We start from the raw sequence: 25,898 nt of genomic DNA, 5'->3' as shown, positions 1-25,898 counted from the left end.
GATCCACTTACTCACAATTATTATTTTAAAGGCTACTTGTGGATAATAGCAGCCTAGCTTCTTAATTAAAAAAAGAGAGACAGAGAATCCAATTCACCTTTAAATGACTGTTTTTTCCTACCTGCTCTAGGCAACAGTTCAGATCTTACCTAGCAATCTATCACTGTTCTATTTGTTTCTCTACCTGCACAGGTATTCCTTATTTCCAATCACTTAGAAATGAAATCAGTAACATTTTTTCAAGTTATAAAAATTTACTTTAGTATAAAAACCTAAGGCAGAAAGTGATACTATAGGTACCAAAGTGATACTACAGGTACAAACATGTATAAGGGCCAATAATTTTATGATTATCTGTTTTCTAGTTTATAATTTTGCCAGCAAGTAAATATTTTAACTTTTTCTTCTTTAACTACAGATTATTATGAAATTTTCATGGATTTAACCAGCATGACATTTGTATTCTTTCCTCATAAACATGTTAGCTCTGCGTGAGAAATTCAAAAGCATGTGTCTTTTTAACCAAATTAATGTCCACCGGCCTCACGTCAATCAAATACAATTAAAGATCATTAAGTGGCTGCAGATAAAGAAATTGACTAGTCTGTAATTACTGGCTCTTTCATGCTGAAAATCCACTTCTCCCATGAACACAGGCGCATCTGCAAAATTAAAAAACTTACACAGAAAATAATTTGCTTTTGAAACCCATGGTGGAAAAATCTGTAATTTTTGCTTCAAGGGGTTTGCTAATTATATGGAGACAAAAAAAGAAAAAGGACCATCTATAAAACAACATATTTTTAACTCCCATATTCCAGTCTTTCCAAGTTGAAACGCCTTCAGGTAACCTAGCAACAAGGAGGAATCACACAAAGATGAAGTACTCTGTTACAGTCAGGAAGCCCACAACTGTGGGGCTTTTTCCTCAGCCGCTTTCTCATTGCTGTTTCACTGGAAATTTTATTACACTTTTAAAAATTAAAAATTATCAACATAATCAATTCAACATCTTAGAATACCATAATCTTGAACATGGCAAGAAATGTATCCCAGGATGAAACCTATTTCTGCCCTAAAAGTATTGTCCGTACGATAGTAATAGTTTCTTCCAACTTAGCTCAAACCCACAGCTTATATTTCTTACCCAAAAGAGCATTATTGTTAATTTAAAGAAAACATGTATTGCATTTTAAAGGCACACCCCAAAAAATAACCTGAAACTCTGGGGAAAAAAAGAAAAAGCATGTGATTGTTATTCCCAAAGGATGTTCTCTTTATTGAAAAGCTGAAATAAACCTAAAGTGGAGCAATCAGAGGAGAAACCTACCACTGTGAGCACCAACCCTACCCCAGACACTGTACAATCTCATTAACCTGCATGGAATTTGTTCTGTTTTACAGATGAGCAAACTGTGGCTCAGAAGAGTCAAGTCATTTGCCCAAAGTCACACAGCTAGAGAGTGACAGAGCAAAGCAGAGAAGCCTTTCCTGTTCTCTTAACTTCTCACTGACATCATGTCTACTCCTGCCCATGCAGGAAAGGAGGCATCCACACTCCAAAACAAACATCCATGACCACTTTTGCCAAACAAGGTCATGAGCACATTCAAACCCATCCCTTGTCAGTCCTTAGGCTGAGGACAGGCTGCTGACAAGTGGGGTCTGAAAGGCACAGATCATTTAACAGACACATAGAAGAGGACAAGGTGTCTATTCTGGACACAGCCTGGAGCCCCTCTAGGTTGGTCAAACAGGTGGCTCTCAATTGCCCAGAATCTCTATCCCAAAGGCTGCATCTGAGCCCTAAGCTGCTATTCTATTCTTAAGTTTCACTCAGTTTGTCCTCAGCAACAACTCACATGCAAGGCTCCGGAATTCCGTATGAATGCATGGGGAAAAATACAGAAAAAAGAACGCAGTCATCTCAAAGTGATCATGCTTGCACTTAACATTACACTAAGACAAAGAGGAAAAGACTTCGATTTTTGTCAAACGAACCAAAGAGGACTCACTAGGACTAAGAACAGAGGAGAGGGATGCAAGATGTGCGAGTCCCAGAAGGAGCAAGCATAGACACCCCAAGTCCCCTGTACTCCAGGGGCCACAGCCAAGGCAGGAGATGGCCTTCAGTCCACCATCGTTAAGGATGCCCAAGAGGAAAGCAGGGATGCTTGGACTCGGCCTGGAAGGTCAACAAGAGCCTTCCAGAGGAAAGGGACGTTGAGCTGGGCCGACAGCAGAGGGATGTGAAAGAGCTAAGTAGAAAGAGAAGGCAGGAGGAACGCGTGCCAAGTTCTTAAAGGGAGAGAAAAAGCACAGGCACAGGCAGCTGTGGTAGGCCCTGGGGCTGGGGACAGGGGTGAGGCTGCACCGAGTCGGGACGGGGGAGCTGTGGAGGCCCATGGAGCCGGCCTCAGTCTGACGAACCTAGAGCAGCTCCAGGCTGTGTCCAGAATAGACCCCTTGTCCTCTTCTAGGTGTCTGTTAAACGATCTTGAGAGCAATGGATGGAAGTCATAAAAGACTTTATTTACAAGTGTGTGATAAGGGCAGGAGAGAGAAGCCAGCTGCAACCCGCAGATGTTCTCAAAGATCCTTAGTCCAAATTCCCAATACGGGATAGATGCCCACCCACCCCCACCATATAATTAATGTGGAGATGTTAATGCTTTTTTCTTCCCCTTGAGAAACAAATGAGTGTTATGAATTGTCAGTGTAATCTGTTCTTAGAGGCTGACAATAACACCTGTACAGACCTTTCCAGAAGGCTAGTGCTTGCAGACTTCCGACGAACAATATAACTACATCTGGAACTAATGACCATTTTCAATCTCAATGTTTCTACCAAAGAGTTTAGAAAAATACGTGCCCACCTCTTGAACCTGACTCAAAGGAGATCATTGGTTATAATTGTTTATCATCCCAGTCCATCATACCTGCTGCAGAGGAAGTAATGAGAGGCTCAAAACACCAGAGAAATACAAACTCTGTCTGAATATCTGATAATAAGAACTTCCTAACATAATAATGGTATTGTGGAATGCTTAAAAACAGTATGCCAATCTTTTAGAGATATGTACAAGAATAGTTAATGATTAAGTGCCATGATGTGGGAGAGGGAGATGAAACAAGACTGGCCAAATATGGACAATCATGGAAGCTGGGTAACGGACGTGTAGAGATTCCCTATTCTAGTCTATGCACTTTAATACACATTTGAAAATTTCCATAAGAAAGAATTTGAAAGGGAGGAGGGTCAGAACACCTCCCTGCTTGGAAGCTGACACCCAGGGGTGCCTAGGGTTTGGATACAGTTTGTGTCCTTCCCAAGAAAGCAGAGATCCAACCTGCTCAGGCCTCTGAAAAATGAGTCTCTCTCAAGCAGAAGTCAAAATGGCAGTGCAGGAGCTATCTCAACATTATCCAGCATTCTCCTGGGTAAAGCAAAAATCAAACGCCAAACAAGCAGTAGGAAACCTTTTCATGAGTCTCAGTCCCCTTCACCTCATCTAGAGGAGGAAGTGGGTCCTCACTGGGGTGAGTTCTAAACAGAAAACTAGAGTGGACGGAGGCTGTGAGGAAGTCAGTAGGTCATATTCAGGCCAAGAATGGCTGCAGACTGGCTAGAATGCTGGAGATGGGGAGAAGTTGTTGGATTCAAGAAATATTTAGAAGTTAAAATCCACAGAAATTGGTGATGTATGTATATAGGAAGTGAGGAAGAGGGAGGTAGTAAAGATGACTCCTAAGTTTAAATTTATATGCCTGGATGAGTACGGGAGCCAGTCACTGAGACAGGAGACACAAGATTTAGGAGAGGGTTATGTTTAATTGTTCTGTGTTTTGTCTTCCAACAGGAGGCAGAATATAAATCTGGTTTTAGATCCACATCTCAAGTACAACAGGCAATGTCAGCCAGCTGCTGCACACAGAGTTACAACCATGAGGCAACATCTGGCAGGAGGTAAACACTGAGGAAAACATTTTATATATGTGGTAAATAAAGTCATAGTCATAAATAAATATAATCAGGGAGAGAATGCTGGCTGGGCAAGGAAAAGGCCTAGGACTAAGGCTTAAGAAGCCCCAATGTTTAATGACCAAGGAGGAGACATTAAAGGAAAGAAGGCAGCTAAGAAGGAGCCGCCAAAAGGCAGTAAGAAACCAAGAGGAGGTCAGGCCAGAGAAGGCAAGGGGCAGGAAGAGGTCAACAGTGTCAAACCTGGTGACAGACCATACAAGGGGAGGAGGGAAAACATAACCTGGATTTAGTAACACCAAAGCCATCGGTGACAGCAGCGGCTGCTGTAACCATGTAATGATGGGACAGAGGAAGATTGCAGCAGTTTGAGGAATGATTACAAGGTGAAGATACTGAGACAAGGAGAGGCTTGGCTGTAAATGGAGGAAAGAGGCAGGGCAATGGCTGGATGGAGAGACGGGTGTGTATGCTTTTAGGGAACGATACCTAACTTGTTTAAAAACCAGCAGGCCAGGGGGATTCTGGGAAGATGGGGGCATAGAAAGAAGTGGAAGACTTAATCTCCCCCAGAACAATTCATAAATGAACAAAAAACCGGTAAATAACCTGGAATAACAGCAGGGAGACAAACGTGACTGTACACTCAACATCCACCGACATGAACTGGGAGGAATGCCCGAGATCACAGCATAAAATCTGTAAGTAAAACTGCGGACCCGTGCTGAGAGCCGAGAACCTAGAGCCGAGAGCCCCTCCCTCACGGAAGCCGCGCCGTGCACTTTCTCAGCCCAGCTCCAAGTGAGGTTTTAATATTAACTGCTCAATATAGACAGCGAATCCTCAACAAGCAGACAAAGGCTTCTGGTGACAACTGACCTTGGGAGAATCGGGGGACACATATGTCTCAGGACAGGGAGCCCAGAGAATCGGGTGCTATCTCTGGCTGACGGGTGAACCTGGGAGTTTTTCTGTCCCTCGCTCTCTCTGTGGAGAAAACCTCAGCTGTTCTCAGCCCGCAAGGCGGTGGCAGTAAAGACAGCCTCAGACATTCTGCATTCTGAAACGAGCTGAGAGCCCCGTGGCACAGCCCGGCAGCCCAGGGCTTTCCTTGAGGGACGGCGCACACTGGTGACGTAGCACGGCATTCCCTCGGCTGAGCTCCTGGAGGATCACAGCTGGGAGGGGGGACCTACTCGGAGAACACAGGGAGGCTACGCCAAGTCCGGTGGTGTGTGGATCAGCGAGAGAGAGGGTTTGGGGCTGAACTGAAAAGAAGGCTTAGACTCTTGCGGCAGCCTTGAATCTCCTGGAACCTGGGAGATTTGAACAGTAGAACTGCCCTTTCTCCCTGGCCACCCGTACACACGCCCCACATTCAGGGCAGACGGCTACAGCAACACACCCAAACTGAGTTCTCCAACTGAACCCACAAGAATCATTTCCCCACACACCACAGGAAAAAGGTTGAGAACTGACTTGAGGGATATAGGTGACTCACAGATGCCATCTGCTGGTTAGAGAAAGTGTACATCACCAAACTGTGTCTGAAAAATTAGATTGAATCTTTTTTGTTACAACTTGAAAGAACCCTATCAAGCAAAACAAATGCCAAGAGGCCAAAAACAACAGAAAATCTTAATGCATATGATAAAACCACACGATATGGAGAATCCAGCTCCAAACACACAAATCAAGACTTTGGAAGAAACATTGTACCTCGCACAATTAATCAAAGAACTACAATCGAAGAACGAAAACATGGCAAAGGATTTAAAGGACATCAAGAGGACCATGGCCCAGGATATAAGTGACATAAAGAAGACCCTAGAAGAGCATAAAGAAGACATTGCAAGAGTAAATAAAAAAATAGAAGATCTTATGGAAATAAAAGAAACTGTTGGCCAAATTAAAAAGACTCTGGATATTCACAATACAAGACTAGAGGAAGTGGAACAACATCTCAGTGTCCTAGAAGTCCAAAGAACAGAAAATGATAGAACAAAAGAAAGAATGGAGAAAAAAATCGAAAAAATTGAAATGGATCTCAGGGATACGATAGATAAAATAAAACGTCCAAACTTAAGACTCATTGGTGTCCCAGAAGGGGAAGAGAAGGGTAAAGGTCTAGAAAGAGTATTCAAAGAAATTGTTGGGGAAAACTTCCCCAACCTTCTACACAATATAAACACACAAAGCATAAATGCCCAGCGAACTCCAAATAGAATAAATCCAAATAAACCCACCCCGAGACATATTCTCATCAGACTGTCAAATACTGAAAAGAAGGAGCAAGTTCTGAAAGCAGCAAGAGAAAAGCAATTCACCACATACAAAGGAAACAACATAAGACTAAGTAGTGACTACTCAGCGGCCACCATGGAGACGAGAAGGCAGTGGCATGACATATTTAAAATTCTGAGAGAGGAAAATTTCCAGCCAAGAATACTTTATCCAGCAAAACTCTCCTTTAAATTCGAGGGAGAGCTTAAATTTTTCACAAACAAATGCTGAGAGACTTTGCCAATAAAAGACCTGCCCTACTTCAGATTCTAAAGGAAGCCCTACCAACAGAGACAAAGAAAGGAGAAAGAGATATAGAGAATTTAAACAGACATATATAGTACCTTACATCCTAAATCACCAGGACACTCATTTTTCTCTAGTGATCACAGATCGTTCTCCAGAAGGGACCATAAGCTGGCACATAAAACAAGCCTCAAGAAATTAAAAAAAAAAAAAAAAAGAAAAAAGAATATACTCAAAGAACACTCTCCAACCACAATGGAATACAAACAGAAGTCAGTAATTTTTGAACTGTAACTCCACTATTTACTTCCTACATGATAAAAAATACACAAACTCTAAGGACAAATCAGTGGTTTTGAACTCAATGTAAAATATGTAATTTTAGACAACTATATAAAGGTGGGGGAATGAAGGAGTATAGGAACATAGTTTATGTGCCCTACTGAAGTGAAGGTGGTATCAAAGAAAAACAAGATTGATAGGGATTTAAGAAGTTAATTTGAAGCCCCACAGTAAACACAAAGAAATTATCAGAGAATATAACCATAGAGATGAAAAGTAGAGTTTGGGTTAAGAGAAATGGGGGAAGGGACAATGGGGAGTTAAGAAATGAGTGTAGGGTTGCTGTTTGAGGTGAAAGGAAATTTCTAGTAACGGATGGCGGGAAAGAGCATTACAACATTCTAAATGTGATTAATCCCACTAATGGAAGGCTAGGGAGGGGGTGGAATGGGAAGATTTAGGCGGTATATATGTTCCCACAACTGAAAAAAGGGAAGAAAAAAAAAAGTCTAAGACGACAACTGAATGCTAAGGATGAACTTGGATGGGATTGGAGGGTGGAGGACAGGTGGCTCGAAGGGACACAGTTGAGACATAAGGAAAAGGAAATATAGAATGTAAGCATTGCATCATTGTTGAATCTCTTATACTTCTTCGCTGCACTTAATGGAATTACATAAAAGAATGTTCTTGTTCATGGGAAGTGTATATGTGAATTATAGTGTATGTTCAAGGATGTGTGCAGCTAACTCTCATATGTTCAGAAGACAGAGCCATAGATGATGGATGATAGATAGGGAGGGAGGGAGGGAAACAGTGGTATGACAGCATGTTAAAGATGGTGAATTGAGCTATCGGGGAAGGGGGGTCAGGGTACGATGGAATTCTGTGTATGGGGTTAGTATTGTTTTTGCAACTATTCATGTAACTTTGAATTTATTTCAAAAAAAAAAAAACAAAAAAAAACCAACAGGCCAAGTGAGAGGCAGGGACCCCAGGCCTGGCTCCCACCTGGACATGGTCTGGGACTAATTCTGCCCTCACCCCCTAGTCCCACCACCATCTTCCCTCTGGAATATTCCAGCAGCCTCCTAATCGGTCTCCCAGCTCCCACGCTGGCCGCTCTCCCATCCATTCTCAACATGGCCACCAGTGGGCACCTGTGAGAGCCTCAGGCAGACCAGGTCCCTCTGCCCCCTTGTGCTCTGCCCTCACCCAGCGCCCCCACTCCAGCAGTACTGGCCTCCTGAACCTCACCAGACCCCCGCAGCGTGCTCCTGCCTCCTGGGCTTTGCACACGCAGGTCCCCTCAGCCCTGCCTCAAATGTGACCTCGGTGGCACCACCCTGACCACACTGCCTAAAATCGCAGCCCTCCCTGCCTCCCCAGCAACACCCCCCAAGCCGCCTGCCCTGCCGTACCTTCCCCCGGCACTCACTGCTGCCTGACTTTGTATATGATCCACCTTCGCATTTTGTTCATCCTCTCTCTTCCCCACTAGAATATAAGTTTTACAAGGTGAAGGATTTGATCTGGTTTGTTTGGTGTTGGGGTCCCAGTCTTGCTCAATGCTTGCTGAGTGAGTAAATGCATAACAGAAACAATAACAACAAAATCAATACACCAAAGATGGGGGAAAAAATAACTCCAGATCATCATCTCTCATGAACTCAGACCCCAAATTCCTTGACAACATATTAGCAAACCAACTCCAACAACACATAAAAACAATTCTACACCATGACCAAGTAAGAGTTTATTACAGGAATGTGTGGCTGGTATAATATTTGAAAATCAATGTAATTCACACTATCAACAGCTAAAGAAAAAAATCATATTCAATTGACACAGAAAAAGCATCTGAAAAACCCAACACATTAAAAGGCATCCAGATTGGAAAGGAAATAGTGAAATGATGTCAATTTGCAGATGACACATCTTGTACACAGAAAAGCCTAAGAAATCCCCTAAAAAAACTAGTAGAGCTAATAAACAAGTTCAGCAAGGTTGCAGGATATAAGATTAACATACAAAAATCAATTGCATTTCTGTAAGTTACCAATGAACAATCCAAAACTGGAAATAAGCAAACAACTCCATTTACAATAAGTACTAAACAGAATAGAGAAAATTTAACAAAAGAAGTGCAAGATATGCACATGGAAAAGTATAACATATCACTGATATAAATTAAAGAAGACCTAAATAAATGGAACAACATCCATGTTCATGAATTGGAAAACTTACAATTCCCAACATTCTCCAATCTACAGAACTCAGCACAATCCTTATTCCAAATCCCAACACCCTTTTAACAGAAATTGAAAATCTGATCCTAAAATTCGTATCGAAATGCAAGGGACCCAGAACAGGCAAAGCAATCTTTAAAATGAGAATGAAGTTGGAGGACTCAAACTTTCCAATATCAAAACATAATACAAAGCTACATTAATCAAGACTGGGTGTGGTAGTGGAAATAAGGATGGACATATAGATCAGTGGAGAATTGAGGATCCAGAAATACATCCATACATTTATGCTCAATTGATTTTCCAACAGGGTGTCAAGAGAATTCACTGAAGATAGAATAGTCTTTTCAAAAAATGGTGCTGGGACAAATGCACATCCTCTTGCACAAGAATGACACTGGAACCCTACCTCATACCATATTCAAAAATTAACTCGAAATAGATCAAAGACATAAATGTAAGAGCTAAAGCTATAAAACTCTTCAAAGAAAACAAAGGCATAGATGTAACCTTGGATTAGGCAATGGTTTCTTAGATATGACACCAAAAGCACAAATAAAAGGCAGATAAAATGTACTGCCTCAAAATTAAAAACTTTTCTGCTGCAAATGATAAAATTAAGAAAGTAAAAGGAAAACCCACAGAATGGCAAAAATATTTGCGAATCATGTATCTATTAATGGACTTTTATCCAGAATATATTGAGAGCTCATACAACTCAACAATATACAACCCAATTAGAAAATGTGTAAAGGATTTTAACGGATAACTCTCCAAAGAAGATACACAATGAGCGCATGACAAGAAGCTAAATATCATTAGTTATTGGAGAAATGCAAATCAAAACCAAAATGAGATACTACTTCACACCCACTAGACCAGCTACAATCAAAAAGACAGACAACAGCAAGTGTTGGAAAGAATGTGAACAAATTAGTACACTCATACATTCTTCGTGGGACTGTAAAATGGTACAGTGGCTTTGAAAAACAATTCAGCAGGGTCTGAAAATGTTAAAGATATACTTACTTTGTAACCCAGCAATTCCAGTCCTGGTTATATATCAAAGCAAATGGAACACATATGTCCACACAAAAATTTGAACACTAATGCTCATAGCAGCATTATTCATAATAGCCAAAAAGTACCAACCACCCAAATGCCTGTCAACTGATGAGTGGATAAACAAAATGTGGTATAATAGCCATACAATGGAATTGTATTCAGCCATAAAAAGGAATGAAGTACTGATACATGCTACAAAAGAGATGAACCTTGAAAGCATTATGCTAGGAGAAAGAAGCCAGACACAAAAAGACAGATATCATATGATTCCATTTATGTGAAATGTACAGAACAGGCAAATCCAGAGACAGAAAGTAGGTAAGTGGTGGTCAGGGGCTGGGGAGTGACTGCTTAATGGGTATAGGGCTTTTCTTTATGATGTGATGAGAATATTCTGGACTAGATACTGGCGATGACTGCATAATTTTGTGAATATATTAAAAACCACTGTATTATACATTTAAAAGAGGTGAATTTTGTGGCATGAGAATTAGATCTCAATTTAATGTTGAAATCTTCAAAAGAAAAATCCAACACCTAGTTGTGATAACTCTCAGAAAAATAGGAGTAGAGCAGAATTTCCTCAACTTGAGAAAGAACATCTACAAAAAAACCTACAGTTAATGCCACCCTTAGTGGTTTAACACTGAATGCTTTCTCTCTAAGATCAAAACTAGACAACCATGTCCACCGTCACTCATTCTCCCTTTACACAGTGCAGGAAGACAAGAGCGAGCAGTAAAAGGCATACGGAGCTGAAAAGACTAACTAAAACTCCCTACTAACTAAAATTCACAGACCTAATAAGTGACTTCAGCAAGGTAATAATCTAAGCTATATAAGGGGCAAACGGAGAAAGCAGAACAGCCAACGGGCTTAAGTCCAGAAAAGTTAAGAGAACCACCATACTGGGAGCAGATGAACAAAAAAAAACAAGAGTCAAACCGGTTTTATTCCATTGCTACTGCACCTTCTCTCTCTCAGTGAAATGCTCAGTGACTCTAGCAAAGAATGATGTGGCTTTTCATGGTCTTGAACATCTTACTGGTCTCTCAAAGTACAGAGAAACTAAACTTATTCAGGTTAGGAATATAAAAGTCTTTATAAGTATGCCTTTAGATTATTTTTTCCTTTAAACATAAACATTTTGGCCCTAATAATTAAAATAGTGTTAACATATATACACAGTAAAAAGCTAAAAATTATAGGTCTCCAAGAAACTCTTGAGTTAAAACTTCATTTGCTATTTATAACACACACAGGTTCCTGAAAGAACTACTTTCATCTCCAACCCTACCCCCATCACGCACATACACAGACACCACAAAAAATAAGGAAATTGGGGGCAGTATTCATACCTGGGCATTTAAAATAAAATGCTGCTGTGATGCACCCCGCACCAAAGGCTTCTAGTTCCCTTGATGACTAAATCATGTTCATCATGTTCAGTGAAGCCCATAGAGTAGATAAGCACTCTTGAAAGCAAGGCCCCCAATATGGATGTGGCCCACTCCCCAATGCCAGGACTGCAGTGAGGTTCTACTCTACAACTGGAACACATGCTCTGACGAACAAACTGGCTTCCCTGCCACTCCTTCTACTCCCTTGCCCAGCACTTCCATCCCAGTGCCAAAAAGCTTTAAACTGAGAAACCACACAGGCTACACACGCAAAAGTCCCCGGGCAGTCCTGTCAGTGTACCCTCATCGAACCCACTGTGATGGGAGCACAACTCGGAGCAGAAATCTACCGGAGGTACTTTTTTAAAATGTACGTAATGAAAGGAGGGGTTAAGTTACAGAAAATTAGCTCAAATTATACACAAATTATACAAGTATAAGAAAATATGGGAAAATGAAAACTGATGTTGGTGATAGCTGAATGACAGTAAATATTACTCATTTTTTTTCTGTGAATAAGGGTTTTTTTTGTAACAAAAAGCACTGATGATAAGGGTAGATCCAAAGCAGGGTGGGAGTCAAAGATCCTGGATTCTGAAAACTGCTCTGCCCTTAGGTACCAGGTCACTTTGGGTAAAATCACTAACTTTCTTCCAGCCTTAAGATATTCAAAATCTGAAGGTTGTGCTATGAGCCAAGATCCCTAACAATTCCAGAATTCCACTTCAGAATTCTGTTAGAGAACAGGGATGTGTGACGCTGGCTGGCGTCCACATTGGGGGGGATCCTTCTGCCAAGGTCTGGGTGAAGGGCGGGAAGGCTGCTGACACCCAGGGGAGGAACGTTTTAGGCAAAAGGAACTAGGCACAGAGCTCCCAGAGCAAGAGAAGCTGAGAATGTTCAAAACCAGCAAAGAGGCCAACGTGGCTGGAGCAAAGGGCACTGGGGGAAAGCACAATACCGCATGAAGTCAGAATGGCGTCCCAGGCCAGATCTTGCAGGCTGGCCACGGGAAAGTGCTGAGCTGTGGGCTTCATGTGATGGGAGGCCCCTGCAGGACTTTCAACAGGGGACCGACAACACCTGTCTTACATTCTCAAAGGATTACTCTGGCTGCTGTGTGCAAAACAGACTTTAGGAGCCGGAAGAGACTAGAAGCCAGGATACTTGCTAGGAGGCTACCAGAGAACCCCAGGCAAAGCACGCCGGCCTGCACCAGAGGCCAGTGGTGGCAATGGTGAGAACTCTCTGGGTTCAGGACGCATTTTTAAAAGCAAAGCCAAGAGGATTAGCTAATGGATTTAATGTGGGTTATGAAAGGAAGTCAACAATGACTTCATAGTGTCTGGCCTGGGAAAGTGGGTGAATGGAAGTATGTCAGTGTGTGAGTGTGAGACTGCATGTGTGGGTGTGTGTGTAAGCAGTATTTCATTGTGGGTTTTTTTTTTCTTTTAACTTTTGATTGTAGTAACAAATACGAAACTCAAAATTCCCCATTTTAACCACATTCAAGTACACAATTCGGTAATTCTATTCATAATACTGTGCTACCATCACCAATATGCATCATCCCTACTTTTTCATCATCTCAAACAAAAACCTTTCACCCATTAAGCTATAACTGCCCATTCTCCTCACCCCGATCCCTAGTAATCTATAAAATACATGGATGTCTGCCTCTATGACATCTGCTGCTTCTCGGTATTTCATATATATGAGATCATACAATTATTTGTCTTCTTGTGTCTGGCTTATTTCACTCAAAATGATGTCTTCAAGGTTCATCCATGTTGTAGCACACGTCAGAACTTCATTCCTTTATCCCTTTATTCCTTTATCATTCATTCAGTATACATATCACATTTTGGTTATCCATTCATCTGTCATTGGTGTACAAATATCTGCTCGAGACCCTGCCTTGAATTCTTTTGGTTATATATCAAGAAGTGGTCATGACCATATGCCTGGCCGTATGGTAATTCTATTTTCAATTTTCTGCAGAACTGCCCAACAGATTTCCACAGTAGCTGCACCATTCTACAGTGCAGAAGTTTAAAGACCTGAAAACTCTTAACTAAAAATATCTAATTCAGCTGGTGAGAAACAGCATAAACATTACTGACATAAAACTGAAAAAAACAAAAATTACTTATTGATTTTTCTACTCACCATTTGCAGATTGTATCATGTTTCCGGATTTTTGGACTTCATCAAATTTGGTAAAAATTACATTCAATCTGTAAGAAAGCAAAGATATACATAAACTATTAATTATCACTGCTTGTTTACAGTCAAGTACAATAACGACCTAATGTGAAGGTGACCCCCCACAAACACTGATACAAACCCACCTAGCGACACTAACTGTATCAATAACATTAACAATTGCCAACAATACCTGAGCACTTCCTAAGGGCCAAGCACTGGTCCAAGGGCTTTATCTGAGAGAGCTCATTTGATCCTCACAATAGCCTCAGGAGGGAATGTCCCCATCCCTGTTTTAAAGCACAATTATTTGCTAAGGTGACATGGTTAGCGGGGTAGAGACCCCCAGCCCCAACAGTCAGTCTCCAGAGCCCATGTCCTCAGACATTACAATAAACTGACTGCCTAACACAAAATGATACATTATGAGAAGTATATATTTCTTTTTTGGAGTAATGAAAATGTTCAAAGATTGACTGTGGTGATCAATGCACAACTATATGATGATATTATGAACAACTGATTGTATGCTTTGAAGGATTATATGTTAAATGAATATATCTCAATAAAACTGCATTAAAAAAGGATGTATTTCTCTTATTTCTAAGCACAGGTGATCAATTACTTAGGAAAATGCTTTTCAAAATGCACTAATACTATAATACAAAGGCTTTTCTGTGACTTGTGGTTAATTCAGAAATGGTATAATTTCTCAGGCACCGTTGTGACTTGATAATAATCTTCAGCCTTAAAAAAAATCTAACAATGATTTTCTGTTAAAGGTTCATTTACACATTGGAATTTAAATTGAGGCACAACTCCTTAAACCAGTCAAAATATTCCATCCTAGTGACATCAAAAATGAGCAGAAGCAGGGGGGAGGGGAGAGCACAGCAATCTTATCTTGTAGAAAATGTCAAAAGAAAAGAGGCTTTCCCAAGCAAAACACAGATACACTGCAGTAAGAGTCAAGGTTGAGATTCCGAAGCAAAGTACCTCTGCATCACATCTATGCCACCCATTTGGGGGACCACACTACTCATTCTGGCACTTTCTTATAAACAATCCTGTCATACAAGCACTAATTGTTTCAGACATGTTTATGTTTCCTTTCCAACCAGAATGGAAGCTCTTTTGGGAGTGGGGATGAGGACCATATTCTTTTGGAATTCCATCTGCACCAAGCACCATGCCTTACATCAGTGTGTGTGCTCATTCTAGAAATCTTCAGAAATGTCACACCATTCTGGTCTTAATTTATTTGTTCATTCATTCAGTTAACAAATACTTGAGTGCCCATTATATGTCCAGCACAGTGCTAGCAAGATGCCAAATGTGTGACGTTGCTGCCCTCCTGGAATTTATATTCTAAGTCATGGGGGAGTCAAAAGGACACAAAAGCAAAACTGAAGTAAAATAAAGGGGATGAACTAGTTTGATACACTGCCTCTCCCCCTTCCCATCCCATGACAGATAAAATCTTTTCAAGCCATCGTTACCAATTAAGCCCAGATGTAGCCTCAAAATTCTTCTCAAAACTGTACCAGGCAGCTAATACCAATTAATTAAAGTTGGTATTGAAATAAAAATCCATTTGCCACCTCAGGGCCAGACAAGAGTAAAACCATCACTTACTTTCAAATCCAGAGGTTACTAAAGATCTGCAGAGATTACCTGGAATCAATTTCTTATGATGTTTCCATCACCTTCCCTTTTATAAATCATGAAGATCTCCAATGGCTCGGCAAGCCCATAAATAACATCATCAGAACACAGTTGCCGAGGCATGCCCTGAACAAGGGACCACTTTATTGTGTCAGAACCACACCCTCTGGCTTGAGCACTCCTGCAAGTTTGCAAGTTAGGGCCAAGGTATACCTCTCATCTGGTTGTTCCTGAAATTACTGGGAGGGGCATGTATTCTATTCTGGGGAGAACATTCGCCATCAAAAATGGCAGTGGTGGAAGAGCCTAGATTCTCTTATCCGTGGTCACGCCTACTTCCTGTGGTCACACTGCCCACCCCTCATGGCCCACACAACTGGGTACAAGAACCCCAGAAGGATGGCTGCTATTGGAACCTCACCTTCATTCAGAATTCCCTCAGGCAGGTGGGTCTTTCCCTCAGCTTAGACCCTCCTGCCTCACCAGCTCCCACAGTCTTTGCTCATCGATGCTCATCAAATGGTTCCCACTAAGGATCCCACCTCAAGACATCAGCTATCTGGCTTTACGACAACCTAACCCCACAAAGCTCTCCTTAGGAATGGAAGCAAGGGCTTTTGTCTGTTCCCTAAGAGCATGGCAAAGACAAAATACCACTCCTGGCAACTATAAACTTGCACAAATCTAATGGGATGCTTTTATATGTTCAAAGACATTTAATACGTAACTAATGATTACCCTCTGAGTTCACCAATGTTTCTTTCTGTTTCATTTTAAATTGTTGGATCTCAATTTAAAATACATGTCTTTATTAGTCTGACAAATTCAAGACCATTTTCCCCTAGATTTTCTGAATTTAAATTTTTATATTTAACTCTTCATTTGAATTGTTCATTCTACTGTAACTTCCATGTAACTCTTTCCTCCAAAATGTTATCACATAAATATAAATTCTAAATAATTTCCTAGAAACAAGTACTGGTGATTTGAGTCAGTAAGTTCCACCCATATACTCAGACCTTCTAACCAGCATTTTAGTCCATCACTCTTAAATGTGAGCAGACAGTCAAGGATCACCAGATATACAAGCAAAGCTTCTAAAATGAAAAAGAGATCAAAACACACACACACACACACACACACACACACACACACAAAACCAACGTGGAGGAAATAAGAGACTAGGCAGGAATGAGAAGTTAAAAAACATGTATCATTAGCACCTTCAAAGAGATAAGAGAAAATAGTGCAGTCATAAAAGCAAATGGGGAAAACCCTTTAGAATGGCAGAATAAAGACCTCTGAAAATCCCACTCCTCCAAGAAGAAATGATAATACTAGCAAAAACTGTCAAAATCAACTTTTTCAGAACTCTGAAAATTCATCAAGGGCTTGCAATAACCTGGGGAGCATTTCAAGAGCTGAGTCTCAGTAAGAACAGGAAGCTTCCCATCATACCACTGGGCACTAGTCCCCATCCTCCGACTCCCAGCTCTGCGTAGCTTAGAAAACCAACAGCCTCATAATCATGGTTGTTGAAAACCAGCAGCCTAACAACCCCTGGAGAGAGCTGAACAAGTCTGAAGCTCCCTAAAAATCCCCATTCCCAAAGAACTAGCTGACCCAGCATTTCCCCAGAGACTCACACTGGAGGGCTCGTCTCTAACCAATCTGACAACATACCCCCTTCAAGACTCCTCCCTGAGGCCTTCATCAAAAATAATCAGTGGCAACTGCTTCACACTGCAGCTGCCTGACGTGCTGATAGCAACTGGGACAAACAAGAAGCTGACCAAAAAACTTAAAAGGAAAAGCTGGAAAATGAGATCTCTATAGGGACTTCAAAAAGTTCAGGGATATTCCAGGGAATAGAAGGCCATGTGTATGTGAAAGACTCTGAACACCCAGGAAAAACCTTAGAAGGTCCTAATGCCTCACCTTCGGGTGACTGAGGCTCTGTGCAAGCAGGAAGTGGAGGGGAAGGCAGAGTTGTGAACCCCCGCTGGAGCAGGAAAGCATGCATGCTCCTCAGCAAAGTCTGGGAGACAGACTTACTGGTTCAAGGCATTTAAGAAAATCTCCATCCGGTGACCAGTTGACCACTAAGCTAACCGAGCAGAGACTTGGTGGCTACACGTAGTCAAGCATACAGACTTGACAGATTTAGTTCAGGAAACTGACTGAACAATCAGCAACAACAAATATGGGGAAGAGAGGAAATTATACTTTTTTCCACTTTATATTATTTAAAATGTTGAGATTCAACAAAAATTATGAGACATGTAAACAAACAAGACAATATGGCCAATACACGGGAGGAGAATCAGTCAACCGAAATGTCCCTCGGGAAGCCCAGATGTTGAGCTTACTCAAAGAAGACTTAAATCAACTACTATACATATTTTCAAAGAACTAAGGGAAACCATTTCCAAAGAACTAAAAGAAAATATGAGACTATTTGTATCACCAAATACAGAATACCAATGAAGAGACAGAAATTATAGAAAAGAACCAAATGGAAAGTAGAATCACTGAAACGAAGAATTCATGAAATGATAACAGGAGATGTGAGCGAGGAAAAGAAAGAATCAGCAAAAAAAGATTGGTCAGTTATGGTTATCTTGTCTCAGGAAAAGAGAGAAAAAAAAAGAATGACAATAAAAATGAACAGAGCCTAACATCATCATCAAGCACACCAATATACGCACAAAGGGAATTCCAGAGGAAAGAAGAAAGGGACAGGGACAAAAAGGAGATACAAAGAAATAATGGCCAAAAACTTCCAAAATTTGATGTAAAACAATCTACACTTAAATTTAAAGAAGCTCAACAAACCCCACTAAGTAAGGTAAACTCAAAGAGATCCAAACTTAGACATATGATAATCAAACTGTAAAAAAAAGAGAGAAAATCTTGAAAGCAGCAAGAGAGAGCCAACGCATCATACACAAGTGATCCTCAATTAGATTAATAACTGATTTCTAATTAGAAACAATGGAGGCCGGCAGCAGCAGGATGAAATATGCAAAGTCCTGAGAGAAAAAGACTCTCAATCGAGACTTCTACATCCAAAATAGTTGGACTTCATTCAAAAACAAAGAGAAAATTAAAGACATTCCCAGATAAAGAAAAAAATAAGAGCCCGTAAGGTTGATACGGAAGGATAACATACAATAACCTGAATCTGGTAAAAGTATCTTGCAGAGATAAATAAAAAAGACATAGGTAAATATAAAAGACAGTATAAATATACTTTTTTATTTTTAAACCTTTACTTCTCTTACATGTTTTAAAAGAAAACTGCATGAAGCAACAATTATAAAACTGTTGTGTACTGGTGCATTTAAAATGTATAGAAATATAATTTGCATGACAATAGCAAAAAGGAAAGGGAAACGTTTTGTATAACCTTGAATTAAAATAGGCATTAATTTGAACTAGACTGTTAAGATGTTAATTGTTATTCACAGGGCAACCACTAAGAAAATAGTTCCAACAAACAAGATAAAATAAACAAGAGAATACATTAGAAAAAAAGTAACACAAAAGAAAGCAGAATAGAGAAACAGAGAAACAAGCCATGACAGAACACAAAAAGCTAAATGGCTGACATAAACTCTACCTTATCAGTAATAAATTAAATGTAAACAGATTACTATTTGTTTCAACAGCACATACACTAAAATTGGAACAATACAGAGAAGATTAGCATGGCCCATATGTAAGAACAACACACAAATTTGTGAAGCACTCCATAAATTTCAAAAAGTAATAAATGAATAAAACAATCCAATAAAAAGGCAGAGATTAGCAGAATGGATTAATAAAAAACACACACGATTCAACTAAATGCAGTCTACAAGAGACTCACTTAGATTCAAACACGCAAATAGGCTGAAAGAAAAAGGATGGAAAAAATATATTCCCTGCAAATAGTACTCAAGAGAGCTGGAATGGCTATACTAATAACAGGCAAACAGACTCTAAGATAAAAATTATTGTTTGAAAAAGAAGGGCATTTTATAATAATAAATATTGATGGTCAACACGGGGAAAATGTAACAATTATAAACATACTTGCATGTAACAAAAGAACACCAAAATACACAAAAAGTCAAAAGTGATAGAAATGAAGGCAAAAACAAATAATTCAACAATGCTAGAAACTTGACTAGACCACTTTCAATAATGGAGTGAACTAAAAGAAGACCAATCAATAAGAAAATACAATACTTGAGAAACACTATAATCCGAAAGACCAAGCAGACCTCTACAGGACTCTCCAACCAACAAGAGCAGAATATAGATTCTTTTCAATGTACATGGCACAGAATATTCTCCAGGCTATATAATATATACACCACATGCTAGGCCATAAAACAAGCTGCAATAAATTCCAAAGGACTGAAAATATACAAATTACATTCTCTGACAACAATGTAATGATTAGAAACCAATAACACCAAGAAACAGAAAGTCACAAATATATGGAATTTAAGCAAAACACAACATACCAAAACCCATGGGATATAGCTAAAGCATTTCTTAGAGGGAAATTCATAGCTGTAAAGGAAGGCCTGTGTTAAAACAGAAGTATCACAAATCAGTAAGCTAACACTCCACTTTAAGAAACTGGAAAAAGAAAAGTAAACCAAGCAAAAGGAAGGAAACAATAAAAATGAGAACAGAAATAAATGAGAACAGAAAAACAACAGAGAAAATCAACAAAACAAAGTTTTTCAAAAAGATCAACAAAATTGACATGCCTTTAGCTACACTGAATGGAAGAACAAGACCCAGATTACTGACATCAAAAACCAAAGAGGGGACATTACTACTGATCTTACAAAAATAAGAGGGATTACAACAGAATACTATGAAAAATAGTATGCTAACAAATTAGATAACCTAGATGAAATGGACAAATTCCTAGACAGACAAAAACCTCCAAAACTGATTCAGGAAGAAACAGAAAATCTGAGTACACCTATAACAAGTAAAGAGATTGAATCAAAACCTATCCCGCAGCCCAAGAACACACAGAGACCTGAGTTCAGCACAACCACCTCAGTGAGCTCAGAAGCAGATCCTCCCCTACTGAGCCCTGAGCTGACGGCAGCCCAAGGCGATACCTTGGTTACAGCCTGTGCGAGTCCCTGAAGCAGGGAACCCAGCTAAGCCAGACTGTACTTCTCACCCACAGAAATTGTGAGGCAAGAAATGTTTTAAACCACACACAAAAAAACCCCACACATCCCACAAGGAAAAGCCCAGGCCAAGAATGTTTCACTGGTGAATTCTACCAAACAATTAAAGAATTAACATCAATCCTTCCCAAACTTTTTTTTAATAGAAAAAAGAACAGTTCCCAACTCTTTCTATGAAGCTAGTGTTACAGTAACAAAGCAAAAAAAAAAAAAAAAAAAAAAAAAAAAAATCCCAAACAGAAAAGTACAGACCAATATTCCCTATGAATATAGACGCAAAATCTTACACAAAACACAAGCAAACTGAATCCAGCAACATATAAAAAGGATTATACACTATGAGCAACTGGGATTTATACCAGGAATACAAGGTTGACTCAGAATAGAAAAAATAATGACAAATCACAGCACTAAACATAAAACAGAAAACTAAAAAACTTCTAGAAGGTCGCAGGAGAAAATCTAAGTGACCTTAGATTTAGCAATGACTCTTTCAATACAATACCAAAAGCAATGATCCCTAAAACGGAAAACTTGATTAAACTGGACTTCATCAAAATTAAACACTTCTGCTTTGTGAAAGATAAGACAAAGAAAGGGAGAAAATATTTGCAAAACACATACTAATAAAGTACTTATATCCAAAAAGGAAAAAAAAAAGAACTCTTAAAACTCAACAATAAGAAACAACACAATTACAAAATGGGCAAAAGATGTGAACAGACACCTCACAAAAAAAGATACACAGATAGTAAATAAGCAAATGAAAAGATGCCCAACACATGTCTTAGGGAATTGCAAATTAAAACAATGATGTGATACCACTACTCACACATTACAATGGCTAAAATCCAAACACTGACAACACCAAATGCTGTTTAGAATATGGAGCAACAAGAACTATGTAATTTATTGCCGGTAAGAACGCAAAATGGAATAGCCACTTTGGAAGACAGTCTTGCACTTTATCACAAAGCTAAACCATACAATCCAGCAATCATGCTACTAAGTATTTTACCCCAAATGAGTTGAAAACTTATATCCACTTGAAAACCTGCACATATATGTTAAAAGCACCTTCATTTGTAATTGCCAAAAACTGAAAGCAACCAAGATGTCTTTCAGTGGGTGAAAGGATAAACAAACTGTGTATATATCCATATAATGGAGGATTACCCAGCAATAAAAAGAGGAACTTGGAAAGCATATTTTTCCTCAATTCGAGATATGAACGAAGCAGATCTAGTTAGGACTAGGGCAAATCAGGTCAAAGAGTAAAGGATGATACTGACTGTGTTTTAAAATGTCAATTTCCATGTGAGACCAAGGGAAGAGATGTTTATTTGGTATAGGATCTATATTTCCTAAACAATTTAACTTGTACAGTTTGTTCAAATACCTTAATTACATGTAACTTTGAATAGGAAGTGAGACCTGGTAAGTTTGTATAGGTTAGTGTGAAACAGCGACACATCCCAAAGTAATTCAGGCAGAGAATAAAAATATAAAGGCAGGGCCCCCTGAGGAGCCGGAGGAAAATGCAGAAGTGTTGGGCTTCCACACCTGGACTGATGCTGATGTTGTCACAAACATTGAGGGCTGGTGGTTTGGTACGTCGAGCCCTCTATCGTGGCGCTGGCCCTTATGAAGCCTGTTACTGCAAAGGAAACTAAACCTGCTTATAACTGTGCCTAAGAGTCTCCCCCTGAGTGCCTCTTTGTTGCTCAGATGTGGCCCTCTCTCTCTCTCTCTAGCTAAGCCACCTCGACAGGTGAACTCACTGCCCTCTCCCCTACGTGGGACCTGACTTCCAGGGGTGTACATCTCCCTGGCAACGCAGGACATGACTCCCGGGGATGAATCTGGACCCAACATCATGGGACTGAGAACATCTTCTTGCCAAAAGGGGGATACGAAAAGAAACAAAAAGTTTCAGTGGCTGAGAGATTCCAAAAGGAGTCGAGAGGTCACTCTAGTGGACATTCTTACGCACTATACAGATAACTCTTTTTAGGTTTTAATGTATTGCAATAGCTAGAAGTAAACACCTGAAACTGTCGAACTGCAACCCAGTGGCCTTGACTTTTGGAGACAATTATATAACAATGTAGCTTACAAGGAGTGACAGTGTGATTGTGAAAGCCTGTGGATCACTCTCCCTTTATCCAGTAGATGGATAGATGAGTAGAAAAACGGGGACAAAAACTAAATGAAAAATAGGGTGGGAAGGGGGTGTTCTTTTTTACTTTTATTTTTCATTCTTATTCTGATTCTTTCTGGTATAAGGAAAATGTTCAAAAATAGATTGGGGTGATGAATTCACAACTATATGATGGTATTGTGAACAGGTGATTGTACACCATGGATGACTTGTATGATATGTGAATATATCTCAATAAAACTGAATTTTTTAAAAAAAGAAACAATGTAATCAACTTGGGATTACTGTGAAAATAAAATAACATCTATGTCAATCACTGAGCACAATACTGACTGCATAGTAAATGTCTGATACATTTTAGCTAATGTCATTTCTAAATAATAGGTAATTGCTTTTTAACATTTCTTAATAAAATTATTTAAATTTAAAACTAAAAAAAAAAAGCATATTGTTAACCGAAAGAAGCTAGTCTGAAAGGCCATGGAGTGTACGACCCCAAATATTCAACATTCTGAAAAAGGCAAAACTATAAAGACAGCAAAAAAATCAGTGTGGGGAGAAAAGGAAGGAGGAACTGGTGAAACACAGGGGTTATTTGGGGCAGTGAAACTATTTTGCAACCTACTGTTAAGAATGGGAAACATAAAATTATACATTTGTCAAAACTCAAAGAACTATACAACACAAAAAATGAACCCTAATGTAAACTACAAACTTTAGTCAATAATAATGTTGGGTCCTCAATCATAACGAGCATGCCACACACTAGCATGAGATGTTAATAGGACAAACTGTGTGTGGTGGGTGGGCAGGAGATACGTGGGGAATTTCTGTACTTTCCTGTTCAATTTTCTTGTAAACCTAAAAACACTCTTAAAAACAAAGTCTCTGAATTTTTTAAATGCAGGAAAACAACAAAACAAAGAGACTGAAGAGACAAAGCAACAAAGGAAAAACAAAACAAAAATCAACATAATTCAACATATTAACAGAATAAAAGACAAAAACCATGTGATCATCAAAATAGATGCAGAAAAACCATTTGACAAAACCCTAAACCCTTTCAAATAAAACCCAACAAACTAGTGTTAGGAAAACAACTTCCTCAACTGGATAAAGGGCATCTATGAAAAACCCACACCTAATATCATACTTAATGGAGAGAGACTGAAAGCTTTCTACCCCCTGGTTCAAGAACAAAGCACAGATGTCCACTCTTGCCACTTTTACTCACCAGTGTACTAGAGTAGTTGTAGCTGGGGCAAACTGGCAAGTAACAGAAATAAAAAGCATCCAGATTGGAATGAAAGAAGAAAAATTATCTCTAATGTAGGTGGCATGATATAAAAAAAAAAAAACCCTAAGGAATCCACAACAAAATTGTCAGAACTAATAAACAGGTTCAGCAAAAATGTAGGATTCAAGATCAATATAAAAGACCAATTGTATTTTTATACATTAGGGTAGTAGATTGAATCATGCACCACAACCAAAGACGTGTCTTTAATCTTAATCCCCATTCCTGTGAATGTGAACCCATTTGTAAACAGCACCTTTAAAAGATGTTATTAGTCAAGGTGTGGCTAAATTCAATCAGGGCGGGCCTCATAAAGACAGAAAACCTCAGGAGGAAACCAAGGACATCACCATATGATGGAGGAAGAAACCAAGTCAAGGAACACCAAGAATTCAGCAAGCTATCACCAGAATGCCACAGTCTCCAAGAGACTGGCCTCTAAAATCACAAGCCAATAAATGCCTGAGTTTAAGACAACCCATTGTGTGGAATGTGTCACAGCAGATATGGCAGACTAAGACAATTAGCAATGACCCATCTGAAATTGAAAATAAGGGGAAAATTCTACTTATAATAGCCTCAAAAGAGTCAGACATAGAAATAAATTTAACAAAAGAAGTAAAAAAACACGTGCACTGAAAGCTACAAAGCACTGTTTAAAATTAAAAAGGCCTAAACAAATAGAGAGACACTCCATGTTCATGAATTAGAAGGCAATGTTGCTCATGAATTAAAAGGCAATGTCGTTAAGATGGCAATATAGCCTCAAAGCTCATCTACAGATTCAAAATAATCCCTACCAAAATCCAAGTCATACAGAGGTCTTAGAAATTAGACACAGGAAAGGACAACTAAAACATCAAATATGCAATGGAAATTAAATCTGAGAAAATCTCCCCCAAAAATACAGCAAAATTATGTAGAGATGGTAGAGAAAAATTAAGAAAATCAAAGACCAATGCAAGTGGCCCAACATTTTAATAATAGTTATATTTTTAGAGAAATTTGCCCAGATCTGTATATAAGGTTCTAAACCAAAAGGCCCTTCAAATATACAGCACCACAAAAGGAAAACAGTCTCACACAAGACCCATCATCATAAAGTTTTGGACAAACCCTGGGGCAAAGAGAAGATACTACAAGCTTCCAAAGAAAAGCAAAATTATATACATAGGATAAGGAATCAAAATGTGAACGTCTCAATAGCAACACTGACAGCTGGAATAAAATAGGGCGTCATCAATGTATTGGATGATAATGATTTCCAAACTAGACTTGTATACTCTGCCAAACTATCAATGTCCGGGTAGAATAAAGATATTCTCAGACTCAAAAGAAATTTTCCTTCTCTACACCGTTTCTCAGGGAGCTACTGGAGAATATGCACGACTAAAGTGACAGAGTAAGCCAAGAAGAAGAAATGACATCCAAGAAACAGCAGCTGTTCCTCCAGAGAAGGGCGATGCCAGGCCCCAGGACAAGGACAAGGGACTTTGTCTCAGAGGCCATGAAGTAGCCAGTCAAGTCTGGGACGGGCTCAAGGAGACCTACACAAGTTGGCAGAGAAGCTAGAGTTGACTCACCAGTAAGTACATAAGACAGTGGTTGGAAATGAAAGCTAGACAATTATTAACTCCAAACCAAAGTGTACCCTACTGGTTGAAAATATTTTCTGGAAGATTCAATGGGGTGCCACTGAATGTCTATGGGAGAAATATTTCTCAAAAATGTCAGAGCATGCACTTCATGCTGAAAGCATGTCTATGAAAGTAACTCACAAGGACTTACAGGTGATCTATTTACATGTTCAGTTGCCACAAAATATCATATACTCATATGACATATTATGATAGAGA

At 39.5% G+C, this 25,898-nt stretch overlaps 1 protein-coding gene and 1 non-coding gene across 29 annotated transcripts in view; one reads left to right on the top strand and one right to left on the bottom strand.

Annotated features, from left to right (window-relative positions):
• CLASP1 (cytoplasmic linker associated protein 1) overlaps positions 1-25,898 on the bottom strand; it is a 294,473-nt gene that overhangs the window by 162,714 nt on the left and 105,861 nt on the right. For all 28 annotated transcript variants that reach the window (XM_037849465.1, XM_037849473.1, XM_037849469.1 and 25 more), the window contains one exon: positions 13,677-13,744. In XM_037849465.1, coding sequence (XP_037705393.1) covers positions 13,677-13,744 — 68 coding nt within the window. The remainder of the gene's footprint in view (positions 1-13,676; positions 13,745-25,898) is intronic.
• LOC119545002 lies at positions 19,037-19,139 on the top strand. Its single transcript, XR_005219000.1, has one exon. It is a non-coding gene; the product is annotated as a U6 spliceosomal RNA (small nuclear RNA).

This window comes from Choloepus didactylus, chromosome 9 (genome assembly GCF_015220235.1).
Source record: "Choloepus didactylus isolate mChoDid1 chromosome 9, mChoDid1.pri, whole genome shotgun sequence".
Taxonomy (NCBI): domain Eukaryota; kingdom Metazoa; phylum Chordata; class Mammalia; order Pilosa; family Megalonychidae; genus Choloepus; species Choloepus didactylus.
Note: the sequence above shows the minus strand (reverse complement) of the source record. Positions and strands in the feature narration are given on the sequence as shown.